This window comes from Drosophila hydei, unplaced genomic scaffold (assembly GCF_003285905.1).
Source record: "Drosophila hydei strain 15085-1641.00,03,60 unplaced genomic scaffold, DhydRS2 tig00000418-arrow-arrow-pilon, whole genome shotgun sequence".
Classification (NCBI taxonomy): domain Eukaryota; kingdom Metazoa; phylum Arthropoda; class Insecta; order Diptera; family Drosophilidae; genus Drosophila; species Drosophila hydei.
This window is the reverse complement of record NW_022045727.1, coordinates 336,677-356,438: the sequence shown is the minus strand read 5'-3', so window position 1 is coordinate 356,438 and position 19,762 is coordinate 336,677. Positions and strand designations below refer to the sequence as shown.

The window sequence follows — 19,762 nt, the reverse complement described above, 5'->3', positions numbered from 1 at the left end:
TTCTATAACTGCAAGCGCATGCAGGAATATAAGGAATACAAAATCGAATCCTTGGCTACAATAAAAACGAAGTCTTAAGTCGCAACTCTGTTCCAGACATACCCATTGGTCGTGCAGTCAGACGGTCCGACATAGCTATATGGATTCATCTTGTACTGCTACTCAGAAATACATATTCTGTCTACTTGCCACTCCAATCGAGCCTTGCCTTACCAATTTGCACTGGGTAAAGGGTATAAAAGACGGGGGACGGCGGAAAAAGAAAAAACAATTTGGCAAGTCAAATTGAAAGAGCTGCGTTCCAGCGTTTCAGAATATCAAAATTTTCAGCTAACGGCATCCTTAATGAATGCCAATTACTGCTGAAGGACCTGCAACTCGATTATGTTAGTAGAAGTGCAAAAAAAACCGATTTAAATAACGAGTATTTTCAATTGCTCGCAATGAACTGAAGGGCCAACAACGACTCGAGTCAACTCGAGCATAAGGTGTGCATACTTAGATCATTGCCAGCTGGGCTGTTGAAAGGAGCTGAGCTTAGAGCCGGTGTAGCGTATACGCAATGTATATTAATTATTACAATGTGGCCCACACACACACACACACACACACACACACGCGCGCAAACGCATTCACATAAATTTCAAATAACCATATCGCATAATTATATAAGCTGCACAACGACCCAAATGTGCGGTGCCCGAGCATTAAATGGACAAAGCCTGAGACTGAGAGAGAGGGAAAGATGGAGAAGGAGATAATACGACTTTGGAATGTGGAAATGGGCAAAGCGATGTCCGACTGCAGCCATGTTGCTGTCATTTGTGGGTCGCAAACAACGAAATTGCATTTAGGTGTAGCCAAGAACTGTCAGCCAGAACAAACAAAGAATGCGAATCAGACAACTGAGCCTTGCCAAGAACTCGAATAAGTCTGCTAACTAATTGCAAATTGAGATCAGAGATGGGAATCCGAGTCGGAATCGTAGTTTCTTAGGTATTATTAAGGGGCCCAACAACAGGAATGGTATCTGACTCTAGCACAAATCACAAAGGAACAGAATTTTTGGCAGAATTTAATTTCTTGTAACATAATTCTTCAGTTTCTTTCTATATTTTGTGAAAAGTGTTTTTAGTCTTATAGAAATGTTTTGATTGTGCAATCAATGAATATGTGAGTCGCAATTTCCTAAGACTAATTGAAATGGAAGCCGAATCACCTTTTGGCATTGGGTCTGAATTCAGACGAATCAGCTAATAAGCTTTACTAGGATATGTTTAAGAAATGCGAAACCTTTGAAGTCGGGCCTAATACGAAATGCTGAACTAATTAGAATTTGAGAGCTGCGCCTGTAATCGGATTTGGTCAGTCTGTCAGCCAGAAGAAATTCAATTGTTCGCCTGGCTTTTGTCTATTAACACAATAAGCTAGAGACATTAAGTTGTATGTGTAAGCACACACGTATTCATATATAATTATGGGTGTGTGCGTGTGTGTCTGTGTGTGTGTGCATAATAATTTGTCACGATAAATGTGCGACACGCAAAGCAATCATAAAATGTGCTTTTTGGTTACCTTAATGTGATTGTCAGGCCACATGTAAGCATTGAAAGCAGTCAATTAGCACTAACACAGACGCACACAGCTACACGTAAGCTCGCACACTCACACATAGACATCTGAAATGTGCCAAATAAAGTATACGGCATGTGTGCCGAAAACGGCAGGCGACAAAAGCGGTCGCCGCAAAGGTCCGTTTAACTTAACGTTTCCCACGCGAGCTACAACAGCGTTAACCCACAAATACACTCACACACACACACACACATATATATATAAACCCTGTCAAGCGAATGGGTAAGCGGGCAAGTTGTTGGCTAAGAACATTCCAAGCTGCCTGGCCAAATGCGCTGCGGTCTTAAAGTAGGCAATGGATTGATGTTGCTCCAGAGAGGCATAAAGTGTGCCACAAAAACATAGGTAGTTAATTTTTAACAGACTCCAATGGACGGACGCACTTTCATTTTCGCTCCACACTTGCCCGACTCAGAGTTCAAAGCTAGCTAAAATTTATAAAGCTCACGCCCATTGGCACTAATTGCTAGCAGTGCTGCGGCTAGAATGTCGGACACATCCTGGCCTGGTGTCTGTGTGTCTGTTGTGTGTGTTGTGAATGTGCGAGCGCTGCAGGTGCCCCTTAATGATGCAGGAAATGAGTTAATGCGCCCATCAGGGCCGCCAACAGTGTCTGCCAGCCAGGCCTGGACACCAGCCCAGTGGAGCATCGCATGCAAAGCGCGCCTAGCTGATTGGTATCCGGGACCCCAACAACAGCAGATGTTATATTGTCGCCAATGTCATTAGAAGGAAGCGTTCACTAATCAGCTTATCATTATTACAGTGGCGGAGTGCGGGCAGAGCAGAGCAGAGCAGGCGGCGTAGCGCAATAAAAATCCATGTATTGAAGCCTAAGCGCATTAGGATAGTTTGTAGTTTGCCAGTCTTAGTCAACGAAATCGGCAATACACAGCAAATGCTGGCTGACTGGTCGAACCTTGAATACCCTTAAGTTATATGGACTGCTTTCGTCTGTAAAAGTCGGACATCTATAGGTTGTGAGTTGAGGGCAGACCTTTCGAGGTGTTTAACCTATTTGAGACACCTTCAACAAATCCCCTTTGCACAAAGTCGATTCGAATGAAAAAGGAAAAAGCTTTTACTTTTGCCTTCCAATGAAGCGCAGTAATTATCCAATTAAGCTAAGATTATGCAAAGTTCATCACAACATCGACTGACAACTGATACAAAAGGCGAATATTGAAAAGATTTTTAATTTATGCGAAGCGGTTCGCTGTTGCTTAAGACATTCGCAGCTTCTCTTCCATCAATCAGCTTAGGCTCAAGCTTGACATTTGTGATTAAGACGTATTTCCATATCACGTCTATCTGAAATCTCGATCTGAGCACAACTTCTTATCAGTCTCTAATATTTATATACGTATGTATAAATATTTATGTTCAGTTTTAATCCCACGTTTTGAAAGCCAACGGCTTGTCGAGCCAATGAAAACAGGGCTTATTGCTCCCGCTTAATGGGGAGCGCATGTTGCGACATAGTTATGCGAGGCCCAGCGACAGGGTATCATAACAGTCGGACGTTAAATAAATCAATTAAAAGATTTCGGGTTTTTCGTGACGGCCGCGCATCGGAATAAGCCAAAAGCAAAGCTAATTAGTAAAGTCCACAGGGAGCTGACAGTTGGAGAGGCGGCAGGGGCTGATCTGGGTCTGGCTCTGGGTCTGTGTCTGTGTCTGTGTCTGGGTTTGGGCTTGGGCTGGGGTGTGGGCGTGGCTGGTCAAGCATATTGTGATGCCATTATCAGCGTATCATTAATTTAATGTGTGGCACATTAATTGCCGCATTGCGCATACACAGCAATATGCGTTGCAAGTGGAAACGGCAAATGGCAGCGGAAATGGAAATCAGAATGAGAGAATGAAAATAAGAGCGGATAGCGGAGAGCGAAGAGCGCGAACAGTCCAAAGATAGTTGATAAGAATAATAGGCATAATAATGCGAACTGGCTGGATTTCTAAGCCGTATTAATTGGATGATTTTGTATATTTGTATTCAGGCAGCACAGCGAATCCGGATGCGAAGCGACTCTACGACGATCTGCTCAGCAACTACAACAAACTAGTGCGTCCCGTGGTCAATGTCACGGATGCGCTCACGGTGCGCATCAAACTGAAGCTATCGCAACTGATTGATGTCAATCTGAAGAACCAAATTATGACCACCAATCTATGGGTGGAGCAATCCTGGTACGACTACAAACTCAAATGGGAGCCCAAGGAATATGGCGGTGTCGAAATGTTGCACGTGCCCTCCGATCACATTTGGCGCCCGGACATAGTCCTCTACAACAAGTGAGTAAGCCTCGTTTACTAGCTAAGAGCTGACCATAATGCCACACACCCAATCTCCATTCCAAACAACAACAGCGCTGATGGCAACTTTGAGGTGACGCTGGCCACAAAGGCAACACTGAACTACACAGGACGCGTGGAATGGCGGCCGCCGGCCATTTATAAAAGCTCCTGCGAAATCGATGTCGAATACTTTCCCTTTGACGAGCAGACATGCGTCATGAAGTTCGGCAGCTGGACATACGACGGATTCCAGGTAATTTTCATTCAACCAATCCATCCAGCCACTCACAAACTAGAGACTATGGGAGGCGCACTACAATTCTATCTTTTTGAGATGTTTCCAATCTTCACAATCTTTAAATAGCCCATCAAATTTGGAGCCCTTTACATGCGCTTGAATCATCGATATTTATCGATAATCATAACATAATATGAACATGCATTTAAAACTTCAACTACAGACTCAACTTATCATCATCATAAACTCTGACTCTTACATACATTGGCACAAAGCAATCTGCACTGAATTCCCCTTTTCAAGGCGTTGCTCTGCTTGATTCCAATGCTTCGCGCTTTTGACGAGCGCAGTTAGTTTTTGATATATATCTATACAAATATTCCGTAATGGGATCTGCGACGCCTTCTGGTAAGCCAATGTGTTCCGAGCTTATGTAAATATTCAGGTCACGACTGTTCGGTGCAGCTGTATTATATGAGTTGTAATCGAGATAAAATGTAGAAGAATTATCGAGCTCATAGAACTCAGAGCCAAATAAAAGCAGAAGAAGAAAAGAGAAAGAAACACAGGTTGGTTTTTCTACGCTGTTTGCACTTTGGAAATTGGGCTCCTGTGGATGAGTTCTTTGAACAACAGCAGTAGCAAGTAGCATGGGATCCTGCTGCTGGTTTAGTGGCTATAAACCCAAATTCGCTCATAATTCGTTGTTGTGGCATAGAATTTCTCACATTTTATGGCCGCACACAGAAACGGGCTGCATAAAATTGTCTCTGGCGATTTGAAAGCATACAGTGGGAGCCAAGGAGGAGGGGGAAGGAGGGGAGTTAGAGACATTTGTGTAAACAAATATAGAACAGAACGAGCCAAGGGACAATAAGGTGGCTTGACACCTGTCGGCAATAATAAAGACAGACACAGACAGGGACAGGGACAGGGACAGGGACAGGGACAGGGATAGGGACACAGCAGCGACAGTTGAGGCCTCGTAAAAGGCGTTTTGCAGGCGACTGCAGCTGGCGCTGGCGCTGGCTGGTGCGATGTGGTCGTACATGGGATATGAGACATCAGGCGTCAGCAACCATGTGGCATCTGGCGTGAGGCATGGAGCATGGAGCATGGGGCATGGGGCATGGGGGCTGGCGTTAATGTTGCCACCCGGCAGCGACTTGGCAGCTAATGAAGTGGCATTAGAGCGGCATTCACTGCTTGCTGCGACTTTGCAGCTTAGCGCAAATGAGCCGACAAATGGCCCGCAGCTCTTCACAGCACCAGCAACTCTTTTAGCCAGCCTTTGCTACCTCCCGGTTAACCGCACATGCGGCGCTCGGCATTGGCGTCATAAAAAAGTCGCACTGCATGTGCAATACCTGGCCTTGCCGCAGGCGTAATGTTGCCCTGGCTTTAATCAAATCTTGTTACCCTCAATCATGCCAGTCTGCTCAACAAGCTAATGTCTACATGCATGTGAGTGTGTGTGCGTGTGTGAGTGTGTGCGTGCGAAGTAGTTATGCAATTCTCTTAGCTGAAGCGACGCAAATTGCTGCTAGTTGTTACGTAATGCAACTTGCAGAACTGCTGTTAATTTGCATAGCTCACACGCACAGCCAGCCGTCAATCACACACACACACACACACACGCAGACACACACAGACACGCACGCATAGCAGCGCCCACTTTTTGCAGCATACTTTGCGGCGAAAAGTGCGTAGAGCAAAAAAGAAGTTGATGAAGGAGGATAGGTAAGCTAGATAATAAAGCAAACTGTGTTCGAAAGCAAGAAGCTACGTGAGAAGCCACGAAAGTAAGAAGAAGAGCCCATTCGCACAGTGGCAAAACATGAAAAAATAGCAAGGCGAAAGGCTATGAAATATGCTAATAGCTTAAGATGGAGGCTAATCATCAAGAACACAGTAAAACGAAGACGAGCAGCGTAAGCGAATGGTGAGAGGCGAAAGAAAACGAAAAACAAAGTAAAGGGCAAAGCAATAGGTAGAGAGAAGACCAAACGGTAAGCGGAGTGAAAAAGAAAAGACGAAGAAGAGCAGCAAAGCAGAAGCAGCAGTAATACAAAGTGCAAGCTCAGCCAGAAGCAAAGAAGGGAAAAGCAAAGAAGCAAACCGAGAAGTTATTAAGAGGCAGAGTGAGAAACAAGACGAGAAACAAAGTATGAAAAAAGTTAAAAGCTCACCAAACAGTCAAGCGAGAAGCAAGTTGAGACAAAAAGGGAGAAACTTAAGCCAGAAGTAAAGCAAGAAGCACAAAGAGTTGCAAAGCAAAACACTTGAGAGAAGCTAAGAAGCTAATTGAAAAGATAAACAAGTAGCACTGCGTCAATCAAAGCGAGAAGCTCAACGATAAGAAAAGAAACAACAAAAGTTACAAGCTCAGCGCATAGCCAAGCGAGAAGCAGAAATAATCAATCCAGCGAGAAACCAGAAGCAAAGCAAAAGGCAACGAATGAAGCGCAATAAGAATAAGAAACTAAGTGAATAGACGAACAAAAAGCCCTGCTTTAATCAAGCGAGAAGCAGAGTGTAAGTTCCAACGAAAAGCAAAGTGTAAAACCTAACGAGCAGCAAAGCAAGGACAAAACTTAGAAGTTCAGGGAATAGCCAAGAGAGAAGCGTAGTAAAAGGCAGAGCGAATCAATCAAGCGAGAAGCTCAGCCAGAAGCAAAGTGAAATGAAAAGAAAGAAGCGCAGCGAAGCACTCAATAAGAAACTAACTGAATAGACGAACAAAAAGCCCTGCTTTAATCAAGCGAGAAGCAGAGTGTAAAGCTCAACGAGAGGCAAGGCAAGGAGCCAAGCGAGGAGACAAAGTGAACAACAAAGCTAAAATTATATCAATCTCATCAGATAATTTCGCCTTAATCCATAAGTGCTTAATAGCAGATTTTAGGCTGAGTTCTGTTGCTCAGCAAACAGGTGAACTCTACAAAGATTCTCTCTTTAACTCTGACTCTCTGCCTCTGGCTCAAAGTTCTGGCAGCTGCTCGCAATCCAGGCCAATCCAGGCACTGTCGCAATTGTTAACGAATACGTTAAGCCTTCCACTCACACTTGAATACAGTAGACTACGCGTATGGGGTCCACAGACTTGGCAGACTTTGACTTTAATTTGCTAAAAAGCCAATCTTCATTTGGCATTAAAAGACAAGGCGCTAACAGCGTTTGACATGCTACGAAACGCACAAAAACGTGGCTATCTGTTTCTTAACTGAAAAATCGGTGTCTGCGTGTGAGTTAGTGCGTGCGTGCGTGCGTATGTATGTGTGTGTGTGTGTGTGTAACATTGCCATTGACAACAATTGTAATGTTGTTATTGTTGTTGCCGTCGCTGTTGCTGTTGCTGTCGCTGTCGCTGTTGTTGTCGCTATCAACGCCTCATTGTTTTTTTTTTTTGTGGACGCGAATGTGGGCATCGTTTGTGGTCCACATAAATCAACCGCAATAAGCGGTATCAACAGCGCCGTATCATAGAATATTTATAAACTCTCCTGTTGTATACAACAAGCAGTGGCGCACAGTCGCACAGCGGACAACAAAGCGTAGCCCGTTGGCACAGTTGGCAGAGGCGAGGCACGCGGCACGAGGCCGGAAACAGAAACTGGACTGCTTAATGGCCGCTGGGTTGGCTTCATTGTGAATTGAAAGCATTTACAATTGTCTGTCAACTGTGCCCCAGTGGCAAAGCGTTCACTGCTCTGTCTCAAAGTGACGCTCTCTTTCTCTCTCTCTATCTCTCTCTCTCTCTCTCTCTCTTTTACCTTGTGTGTAGGTTCTGTCGCAAGCAACATCTTTCGGTGTCGGAAATATTTCAGTAAATCGTAACTTCCTTATAGTGAAATTTCCGCTACCACTTAAAATAACAATTTCCGCTTCGGCAGTTTCAGTTACATTCACAGTTACAGTCACAGTTGCATAGTTGCACAGTTACTACCAGCGGTAAGAAGCGCTTATAAGTATGTAGTTGCAACATCGCAACAGTTGCACCTGGCAAGGCACATCCTGTCTGATTATGGCTGCTGCCTGCTCATGTTGAAAGGCAGCGAGCGTCGATTGCACACCTAATTTTATGTGAAGAACACCAAAGCATACCAAACAACGCACAGTGGAGCAAAATATCTGTGCTTCGCACAACAAAATTAAAGCATCGTCAAGTTGGCAACTGAAGTGCAAACAGCCTTCAAGTCGAAGCCAACTTTAAACTAATTTCCAGTGACAAATTGACTTGCTCGATTGACTGAATGATTGCTGATCGATAGATTAAACTAAGTAAACATATCTACAAATTTATACAGAAACTTCTTTCTATACAAAAGCAAAGTCTTTGGGTATATTCATTTTGCAACAGGCAGAAGTCATGGCAGTTGCCATATCGTCTATATATAATCTTGATTAGTACAAGTTGAGCTAACATAGCTATAACCTGCTAGGCGTCTGTCTGTGTGACCCTATAAAAGCGTGTGTTATATTCCATGAGCAGTAAAAGACTTTATTTTCTGTAACTCATCTCATCTTATCTATAAGAATCGATTTTTTAAATCTTAGTCGAGGACACCAAATCTCATGAAGGCGCAGCTTTTAAATCTTTATAGAATACCTCATCAACTCCACGCATCCGTCCATTAAATAGTAGAAACTAAATAGTATAAACTAAATAAATAGTAGAAACTATTTGTAGCTTTCTGCAGCGTGCAGGGTATCTCCTAGTCAGGCAGCTCATACTAGAGTCTGGCCTGTTATAAACAAAAATTCGAACGTGCTTACAGAAATTTCGAATTGCAAGCTTGAAAATGTCAAAGAGAGTTCGACGTGATGGAAAAAGGCGCAAAACGGGGACAAATTTCAACCAGCATCAAATTCAAATGAGAAGAGTAAATTTCTTACAAGACTTGAAGCGCAACGATGAAGTTTATATTAAACGAAAAAAGATTCAGTAAGCTGTGCGCAGTCAGTCAGCCTTATGCCAATTACTTATTATAATTCGCGTTGATGGGCAAATAACAATGTATTGACTTAGCATCTGCAAGCACTGCTCATATGTCTCGTAGGCTCGATTTTCACAGTTGATTTGGCACAAAGAGGCATTGGCCAAGGCGCCTCGCCCACCAGGTGTGCCACTCAAGATGCCTAAGCAGATGAAACGACGCGACGAAACGCAACGCGACTCCACTCGATTCAAACTCCCAACGCCACTCGGCAAATCGAATTAACGTCACTTTTCAAATTTCACGCTATTCTCGGCGCACACACCTCAGCTAAAAGAATTGCCAGCCCAACTGATTCTAACCGCCAATCGACCAACCACTCGACCCTGGGCCCTACTCTGCGACCCATAAGCACCCTCTTAACTCCCTCTACCCGTATATTTCGCACTCTCTCTCTCTCTGTCTCGTTCTCCCAATGCTAGCTCATTGAGGCGTAAACGTCGCCCCCTTCCCTCAGCTCACCAACGAAAATCGCATCAAAAACCGAATGTGAACAAATTATCAAATAGCTGACGAATTTCTAATGCTCTAACTAAATTGATAAGAAAAATAAATAATAATAAAATTAAATACAAATTTATTTATTTATATCGCTTAATTTTCATATCAATTATTTAAAAAAATAAATAATTAAATAAAATAATTTATCAAAAGAAAAAATAAGAAAAACATTTACCACAAATGAAATAGTCCTGAGGCAAAATAAATAATAATAAAATTAAAGACAATTTTATTATATCATTTAATTCTCGTTATTATTATTTTTATTTTTAAATAAAAAAAAAAAACAAAAGCTAAATAATCAAAAAAATAAAAACATAAAAACAAACAATGAAAAAACTGCTTAATTTTGTATTTTTGCAACTATATAGCATATATTGTAGTACATATGTAGTATATAGCACTGATCACAAAGTATTACTAAGGAGATCTAGATCTAATCTGGAATAAATTAAATGTTTTTCATGTCATTCAACTCTTATTGAGTTCAGTTCGCGCTTTAATTAAAATATTTTATTTTATATTTAAAAAGATTTTTCTTTTGGTATTTTTCAGTTCAAACGGTAAAATAAAAATCTTGAATGAAAAACTTATCGCAGAGATGAAATCAATTTAAGATCAAGATCAGATCAGATCGAATGCGCTCAGTTGTAGTTAATGGTTTATATACCAATAAGAATGAGTAAAATCATTAGGCTGGCTGTGATTTTGAATTTATTTATGTATTTAATGGAATTCTTGGTATTGAGCAGGGCCCAAAGCTGTTGCCTTAGCTGCAATTGCCTTGTTGCGGGGCGCAGAGCATTTGGGAAATACACGAAACAGCTGGCTGCAGGCTTCAGGCTTCAGGCATCAGCTTGTGCCAGTTGTGTGGCTGGCATGCCAATTGCAACGATGTCCTGTCCTGTCCTGTCCTGTCCTGTTCTGTCCTTTCCTGTTCACATCCTGCACTTGTTCTATACTCGTGTCTATTCTCTGTCAGCTGCAGTCGTGCCGAACTAAGCAAAACTGAAACAGAAATTGAAGTGCAAACTTGTCTGGCTTAGCTTCGGCTTTCTACACTCTTAATGCTGCTTATCTGCGACGACTATTTGAATACACTGACTTCCAGCTAAACCGATTTGACAATCGAAAGGGACTTGAGGAACGGCAACTTGAACTCATCTTCTATTTCGCAAAGCTGAACGATATTTATCAGAAATACATGGCTTGAGGTGTGCTCTCAACTCTGTGCAGAGTATGTTAAGTGCGGTGCATGCATTGCAATTGCATATTCCATTTCTGTGTTTTACTATTTTGGCAAGTCGGACATGCTATCTGCTGATCCAGCTTCGCACAGCAGCTCAATTATGTGCGCTGTCAACGTGTGTAACCCTGTAATTGTCTAATCACTCTCTCTCTCTCACTCTCCTGCTCTCTCACTCTGTGCAGAACTTATTCTAACTCTTGCTCTCTCTCTCTCTTTTATATATGTCAGGTGGATCTGCGTCACATCGATGAACTGAACGGCACCAATGTGGTTGAAGTGGGCGTGGATCTGTCTGAGTTCTACACGTCCGTTGAATGGGATATACTTGAAGTTCCTGCAGTGCGGTAAGTTTTCAAATGCAACAACAGCAACAGCAACAGCAACAAAAACAACAACAACAACAACAACAACACAAACCTGCAAATGCCAGCAACAAAAACAACTTTGGCAGCTGCTTTGGCCAACTTTTGGCCGCTGTCACAAAACACAAACACAAATCTTACGAATGTCAGAGCATTTTGCACAGGTCAAGGATGCTAACAACAACAACAAAACCAACAAAAACAGCAGCAGCGGCAGCAACAACAGAAAACAACAACAAAAGAAACATAGAATTTGCAACGACGACAAGTTGCTGATGATGAGCCCGAGTGCTGCTCGCAGTGGGCGCTATTATGGGCGTGGTCGACAGTTTACCGCCAATATTTACACTTGTACATGAGGCGTCTGTTTCGCTTTTTTCGGCCTGACCCCACTCCCCCTCCCACACTCGCCAGACTCCACAAATCGCAAGTCTCAGTGAGTCGGCGAAAAGTTTTTAAATTAAAAAACTTTGGCGCCGGCTGCCAAAGAAACAGCTTCTGGACAGTCGGTATGTGTGTGTGTGTGTGTGTGGGTGTGTGTGTCGCGCTCGTATACAATATAGAGATGCCTGCTTAATTGCCACGCCCACATTTCAACTACCTGCCCGACACTACATGAGGCGGCACGCTTGTGTGCACACATCAGCATTTTTGTCGAACAAGAGGAGCTGAAGCTGGGGCAGCGCCTGGAACTGGGGCTGCGGCCCAGTGCTTAGCCCCCAATACAAAAGGCAACAATTTCAAAGTGTTTTCGCACATTTTGTTGCGCGGCAAAAGAAGTTGCCGCCTTTGAACAGCCTTTAAGAACGTTGGCAAATTAAAAGTCTCTCTACACACGCACGCACACACGCACACACACACACATACACACAGCAACTCACACACGTACGTTGCCTCTCGACTGCGTGTAAATTTCGCTACTCATTTCAAAAGCTAATCAAAGAATCAATTCATGCAGAAGCCATAACAAATGATTTGTAAGTCCTGCTCGGAAAAATACTGTGTAAGACTTTGTGGGCGAGCTCAACCGACTGCTCAATGCTCGTTCACTCGATGCAAAAACATTTTGATCCTTAGAAATCCATCACCATGCGGACTAAATAAATAAAGTCCACCTTTAAAAAAAATCAACAAAACTTTAAAATTCTGCTTCTTAGTTTATTTTTCCGATTAGCCACGCCCTCATAGACCGTATGTTTATATAAGGAAGAGAGTTTCTTTGTAGTAGTCGGTAAACTGAAGTAAATACCTTTTGGTGAACTCTGAATTGAGTGTCTATTCAGATTTTGAAAAATAAATATTTGTGAGGTGATTGATTGATTACAAAATCTCATTCCATTCTTCTAATAAAGCCGTATGATAAGATGATAAATGGTCATTATGTTTTATACAGCTATGTACAAAAAGCGTTTTTAGCCAGTCAATCGATCAATCAATCAATCAATTATTCTATTAAAGCTCTAATAAAGCCCGAATGCAATTTTAATGTTGAGAGACGCTGAATTATATTGTTTAATTTGACTTCTGCAGGCGATCAATCAGTCAATCAGTGCGTCAGTCATTCAGTCAGTGACTGATTGAGGCTTTCCGCATTGCTTCATGCACTAAATAACATCAATATCGATGTCTACATTTCGTTTCAACTGACATAATTTGAAAACGCTTTATCAATCAGTCAATCAATCAGTCACTGATTGATGTTTTTCCATTGTCCCATTGCAGCCCAAAAAAAAACATTATTGTAGAGTAAGAGCCCATTAGAATATTGGATGATGAATCTGAAAACGTAAACCGAACTTTTACTCAGTCAATCAGTGCGTCAGTCATTCAATCAGTCATTGACTGAGTTCCATGCAATACTTCACACTAAACAATCTCCGTTTAGATATTATATACATTTATATATATTCGTTTATAGTAACTTCAAATTACAACCTATTATGAAACCGTCAGTCATCAATCGATCAATCAATGACTGTTTAATCATTATCCCTTTGTTCAACTGAATCCCAATCATAATATCAATATACAAAATGAGCCCATTAAAGAGTTAAATGTCGCTTCTGTAGGTTTTAGGCAAACTTTTAATTTGAATCAATCAGTCAGTCAGGCACTGATTGAAGCCCAATATTTGCGCAAAATGATTGTGCTTTTAATTTAAAGAAGACCCAATCAATTATAAACTATTGTCATACATTTTGCACGGGCTTCGCCACTCGCCCACTTCAACCAGATGCAGCTTCAGTAATGGCTGCAGTTCACGGATTAGCTGCCGGGCCGAACTGAGCTGGACGAGCTGGAAACGAGCACTTTACCGATGCGGCAAAGTCCTGCGATAACGGCATTAAGCTGGATGTGTTTGGCTATGGCCAGAGTCCAAAACGAACAAAAAAATTATTTTGATTACATTCGCATTTGGCGCTCACAATTTTGTTGTTACCTTATCCAGTTAAACGCCCTTGATTTAGTCCCCTTTTAGTGAAAGCTTTTATTTTTTATTTTTTGTTAAGATTCGCCTTAACTTTCGTGCCCCGGGCAACTGAAACGCAACTGAAATGAAATTTAAGAGCAAAAAACAAAAGTTTTTCTTCTGCTGCAAATGTTCATAAAAAATGGGCAAGTGCTCAAGATGGCAATGAGTGCGTGAGCACGAATAGCAGATATCCTATATAGAGCACACTCTGCTTGACGCTTGACAATTGAGACCCTTTTAAGCTTGGGTGCAGCATTGCTCTTAAGGCTGACTTGAGTTGCCTCAAAATATAGAAAATTCCTTGCTAGATTATAGTAAATGTGTGTATTTTGATTATTTGCTTTTAATTGAATTATTCTATATTTCAGTTATATATATAAAAATATCAATCGATGACTTTAGCTATGCTTCAAAGAATGTTTAAGTTCTCTAACGATCATTTGTTGTGGTTACAGGGTATAGAAACTCGGCGACAAAATGTGAAATGAACTGAGCACACGCTTTGTTTTTGGTATTGTTGTTGTTGTTGTCGTTGTTTGTTGTTCTTGTTGTTATCAACGTTGTCGTTGGCACGCGCGCCAGCCACAAACATGTCGCGACGCACATCGTCGTTATGGGTGTCCGTGAAAGTGTTGTTTATGCCCCTAGCAGCAAGAGCAGCAGAAGCACAAAGGACACAGACTCACACACTCACACACACACACACACTGGCACAACAAATAAACTCAAGAGAACAAAAACAAAAACAAATATTTCTGCTCACCTGCTGCATGGCGTACGAAATGCACTCATTGCGGCACATTATGTGCGCTTGTGGCAAGCAACATTGTGTGGCACGCACTTGCCACCAACTATTTTAAAGTTGCGTGCAAATCTTTTGTGATTAATAAATCACTTTGACCTCAGCTAGCATCCACAAGTGAGCCCAGCAGCCACAAGCCCAAGCCCAGCAGCAGCAGATCTCTCTCTCTCTCTCTCTCTCTCTCTCTTTCCCTCGTCTGTCTTTTGCACTTGTCTAAGCCTAATTTCAGCCCGCTTTTGACAGCAGGCAACAGCGTGTGTCAATTGAAAGCTTTGTGTTTTCAGTTTGTCTATTGTTGTCTGCACAGGTGTCTCCTCTCTCTCTCCCTCTCTCTCTCTCTCTCCATGTCTGTCTGTCTTCAATCAGCGTCTGATTGCAGTATTCGGCGCTTAACTGAAGTGGGCGTATGTGTGTGTGTGTGTGTATGTGTGTCTGTGTGTTGGCTGTACGTACGTGCTGTTACGGCCACGCCCCAACGCTCAACGCTTCAGTTAATTTAACTGTCGATGTTGATGCGCATTAAAGTGAATTCTGGCATCGCATGGCACGGCGTAGCGTGGCGTGGCGTGGAGCTCGCTGCGACGGCGACTGCTTCATCGCAAAATTACGCTACGTGCTGTGAATTGTGTTGCAGCATTTTAGGCGCAGCCCGCCGCTCGTACCAGCCAACAGCTGCAGACAATAAAAGGACCTGCTCTCGCCTTGGCCCGCACTTTAGATCATATAGCCTCTGGCCTTGGCCCAGCCACTGCCTCTGCTACTGCCCGCTGTCCCCTGTTCCTGCCACGCATCGTGGCAAAAGCCGCAGTAGCGTCCGCCTCTGGTTTGTGTCACGCACTTGTGGCATAATTTACTGTAGACTGCGGCGCACACGCACTCACCCAGACCCGCGCACAAATACACACACACACACACACTCACCCACCCACACACTCACCCACACACACACACACACATGCACATGCACACGTGGCAGCTGCTGTCAACTTTTTAATTCCTGTCAATGACTTGAGCCCCTTTGCGCTTTGGCTTTGCCATGGGGTTTTTGGTGTTTCGGTAGTTGGTTGGCAAACTGTGTTTGAAGGCTGTGTTTTAGCCACGTCATGGATGTAGTCATTATGAGCAGTTAGGCATCCAATTGGCTAGCAAACATATGTTTCAAATAGTCAAACGTCTGTCTTAGTTCACATTTCGCAGGCCCAAGTGACAGCAGCTCCCACCCCCACTCCCAATCTCTCCCTCTATTTATTTTTCTGAAGCATTTTCCTCTCTTTAAATCGCTTCACACTAGTCACGGAATATGCGTGAAAACACTTAGAGAATTCGCTCGATTAACACCTAGCTGTCAAATTTAAGTCGAAAATTCTTCACTGGCCACGCCCCATAAGAAATTAATAACATCATATAAAGCGAGCGTAAGCAGAAATAAATATGGCAAATTGAGTCCCGCAGCGGGCATTGCACAAACCGGTATACTCGTTTACCTTAACGAGCACAGTGAAAGGTTTCAGTTCGAATACTCTCATAAGCCTTAGAGCTAAAACTATGTGGAAAACCATAAGATATATTCGAGAAGTTATGTTTTTGCGTAGAATTAAGTTTTTCAGGAGTGAAAAATTAATTTGTCGTATTTTTCATGAGCTTCAAAATTTTCCATCGCATAGAAAGCACAAGGCAAAAAGTTAAGGTTTTTGCCTCGATTTCTTTCTACGTTTTATTTTGTTTTTTTTTTTTATTCTTTCTTTTGTGTTCGCTTTAATCTCATTATGTTAATCTATCGAAAATCCTTCCTTTACGTTGGTTGCTCCTCCTCTCGCTCTCTCTTAATTAGGCTGAATTCTGTTTCATTTAAGCTGAACTATTGCTTAGAGTCAATTATATTCAGAAATTTGTGTTGTTTCCTCTAGTTGCTGCTGTTTCAATTCAAATCGCGTCTTGTTGTTCAGGGCTTAAAGTTTCTCTTCTGCCCTTTGCCAACTCCCATTCCGCTTTATCTTTTTTTCGGCCATACCTTGCTCTTGTCGCAGTCCCTGCGGCTGTTTGCTCCAGCTGCCACGTTGCGTTGTGCCTAGCGGTACCTTACGTGGCATAAAATCAAAATCAAAATGCCTGGCACATTCGCTCAGTCGCCCTTTTGCTGCTGCCCCAACCTATCGACAGACACTTTCCTTTTACTTTCGCTTTCGCTTTCACTTTCACTTTCCCGTTCACTTTTGTTTGATGGCTTGATTAGAAGTCGGCAGGCGTAGGCGAAGGTGAAGGTTGCCATCCAGCGCTGCGCCTGATCGATTAAAACCATAATTAGCAAACTTTCAAGTGAGCCAAATAACTTGGCCCACACCTCACCAATAACTGACCTGCTATTGGCCAGTCAACAGGCGACCTGCCTTGTGCCTGGCTGGGCCTTTAATGGCTCAAATTTCCATTCAGCTCTCCGTCTTTGTCTTAAGTCCAGTTATTAAAATTCTATTACTTACATCGAATGCGGCTGCTTCGGCTTCGCCTGGCGCTCATTTCTTATGCGCTCTGTCGATTTTTAAGCCAAATCGAAACAAATTTACAGCAACAGCAACAGCAGCAGCAGCCGCAGCAGCGAAAAAGCTTCAAACGCGAAAAGAACTTGGCACAAAGTTGTACAAATCAATCAAGCGTTGAGCCCCGCCCGATCTTTTGCCACCCACAGCACCCACAGGACCAGCCAAGCCCCCAAAAAAACCCTTAATTTTTTGCTAACCGGGCAACAAGGTGGCAATGGCCGCCTAAGGCTCGCCGCAAATTCGCTTTGAAGCGCCGCCTGCATCGAACGTCGTTCTGCGGCCATTTTATGTGGCATTCGTCTCTCTCTTCCTTGCTTCGCTTTGCTTTGCTTTGCTTTGCTTTGCTTCATTTCGCCTTTCACGTCTTTTTTATGTTTCCAATCATTTAGTATTTATGCGTTTTGTTCTTTCCCCCTCTCTCTCTCTCTCTCCCTCTCACTCAATCTGTGCGTGTTTGTGTGCTGCCAATCAGCGTTTTAGCCATTTCGGTCACAATAAAAATCTTTGCCCTGCGCCCCAACTGTTTAAGCACTTTTGGTTCAATTTTCCCCACAGATTCACGTGCATTTCGCCAATTTGCTCCGCACCAAACAAAAGAGTCTTATTCCTATTGTTTTATAAAAATGCATGTATCAGCAGAAGTAGGCGTGGCAGGTCTCTTATATTCTTGATCAGAACTACGGTCTAGGCTGATCTAGTTATGTTCGTCTGTCCGTCTCTCCGTCCGTTTGATCGCAACGATCGCATGAGCCGCAAGAACTAGGAACGTGAAAATTCAAATACATATTCCTGTATACCATTATCATTATCATATCATTGTAGTTATCGATAAGTAAAACCATTTCTTTATTATCGATAATAATCGAACAGCTCTGGGATAGTTCAGATTTTGGAAAAATAAAGTTCTTGGAATTTATTAATGAAATATATACACATTTGTATATATGAAGATATATATATATATTGCTATAAAAGTAAAGTAAAAATATATATTTTATATTGTGTAAATATGTGTCAATCTATCTGAAGGGTTCTCAGACATCAATTTCTATTTCAATTAAAAAATTAAATATTGTTTTTGCCAGTTGTTTTTAGTCGAGGTAGAGAAATTCGCATTTCAGCTTGAGTCGATTTTTACCTTTCGAAGCTTACTCTACTTATACTTATTCTCAAAGTGAGTATATTGGTTTTGCGCATGTCCATCTGTCCATCTGTCCGCCAATCCGTCCATCCGCATGAATTTTCCGCTTTTGGTGCTAGGAATTTTAGGCTTATTATTATTATTATTGTGATTTTGCCGATATGCCCGCTATGGGCGTGGCACATCGGGACATCTCAGAAACGCTACTTTTTTAAATGCTAGAGACTTGAAATTTTAAAATATTCACTCGCGTTGTCAGCCCAAGCTCAAAAAGATATGCCGGATATATCTACGACCAAGTTACTATTGACTTTCTCTATTGATTTGTAAATATATATATGTATATATATATATATTGGATGCAAGCATGGCCAAGTTATTGAAGCTCACTAATAAGTTTCGTTAAGCTCAGAAATTGGTTGTAGAAACACAGGCAACAAATTGGAGCTCCAGCTGGAAGTAAAGTTTTGCATATGAAACAAAAATTATGTTAATTTAGCTCGGAAAATATGCTTTTCACAATATTATTATTATTAATGTTTCAAGCATCACAGCAAAAGCAAACCGAATCCTTTCAGCTTCACTTGTGTCGCGAGAGACGACGTCTTTTAGTGGAATTTCCGCTGCTGCATGTCGCTTGCTTTGTGTGTTTTCGCTCCTTTAGCTCATGGGCATTTTCATTACGCATACGCCGCATCGTACAAGGCATTGATGAATTGTTGGCACTGCTACATGGCTGCTGCTGCTGCTGCTGCTGCTGTTGGTGCTGCCAACCTCCAGTCACATCAACTATGCCTTTTGTTGCCATTATCGTTGTTGTTGATGTTGCTCGGTTGCTGCCTGATGTTTGATGCTGTTGGATTTGCCCACGTGGCGCCACCATCTACAGCAACAACAACAACGTCAACAACAACGGCGACGACGTGTCCAGACGTGCCCAGACACGCGCTAGCGTCGGCTCTCATGTGTGCGACTTTTGCTCCTAGCCACCCACTCAAGATAATACCAGCAGCAGCAGCAGCAGCAGCAGCAGCAGCAGGAGCAGCATCATGGGTTTGGAATTGCTGGCGTGTGCCCTGGCTTTGCCTATTTTATGATTTATTGTATATTTTTTCTCAGCTGCCCCGCAGCTAACCAACTAACTTAGCCATCTCAGAGCTTATTACGCTGACCTTTGCACACGCACACACACGCACACTCACATGTTTCTCTTAAGTAAAAATAATGTAAAGGCAAAAATTTGCCATGTCGATGCTTTGAAGCTTAAGAGTTCTCCGAGTTGTCTATGCGAGCGAGCAAGTGGCCCCAAGTTGGGAGCTGCTTGGGGATAGAGCGAACGATCCAAAGAACTAGAGTGTCCAGCTCATTGAGTAAAGCTCAGTTAAGCCTTCTTATGCTTGTCTTTATTAATTTTCTCTTTTCTTTTTTGGATTTTATTACCCGCTTTTTCATGCTTCAGTCAAACTTGATGCTAGCTGACAAATTACTTTTCGTTTACGCATTTTTTTGTTTTTTTTTTTTTTTTATTTTGT

The 19,762-nt window shown here is 42.4% G+C and overlaps 1 protein-coding gene across 1 annotated transcript in view; it reads left to right on the top strand.

The window, feature by feature from the left end:
• Nucleotides 1-19,762, top strand: part of LOC111605339 (acetylcholine receptor subunit alpha-like) — a 58,338-nt gene that overhangs the window by 18,794 nt on the left and 19,782 nt on the right. The window contains exons 2-4 of the mRNA XM_030224252.1: nt 3,636-3,930; nt 4,006-4,186; nt 11,144-11,259. Of these exons, the coding sequence (XP_030080112.1) occupies nt 3,636-3,930; nt 4,006-4,186; nt 11,144-11,259 (592 nt within the window). The remainder of the gene's footprint in view (nt 1-3,635; nt 3,931-4,005; nt 4,187-11,143; nt 11,260-19,762) is intronic.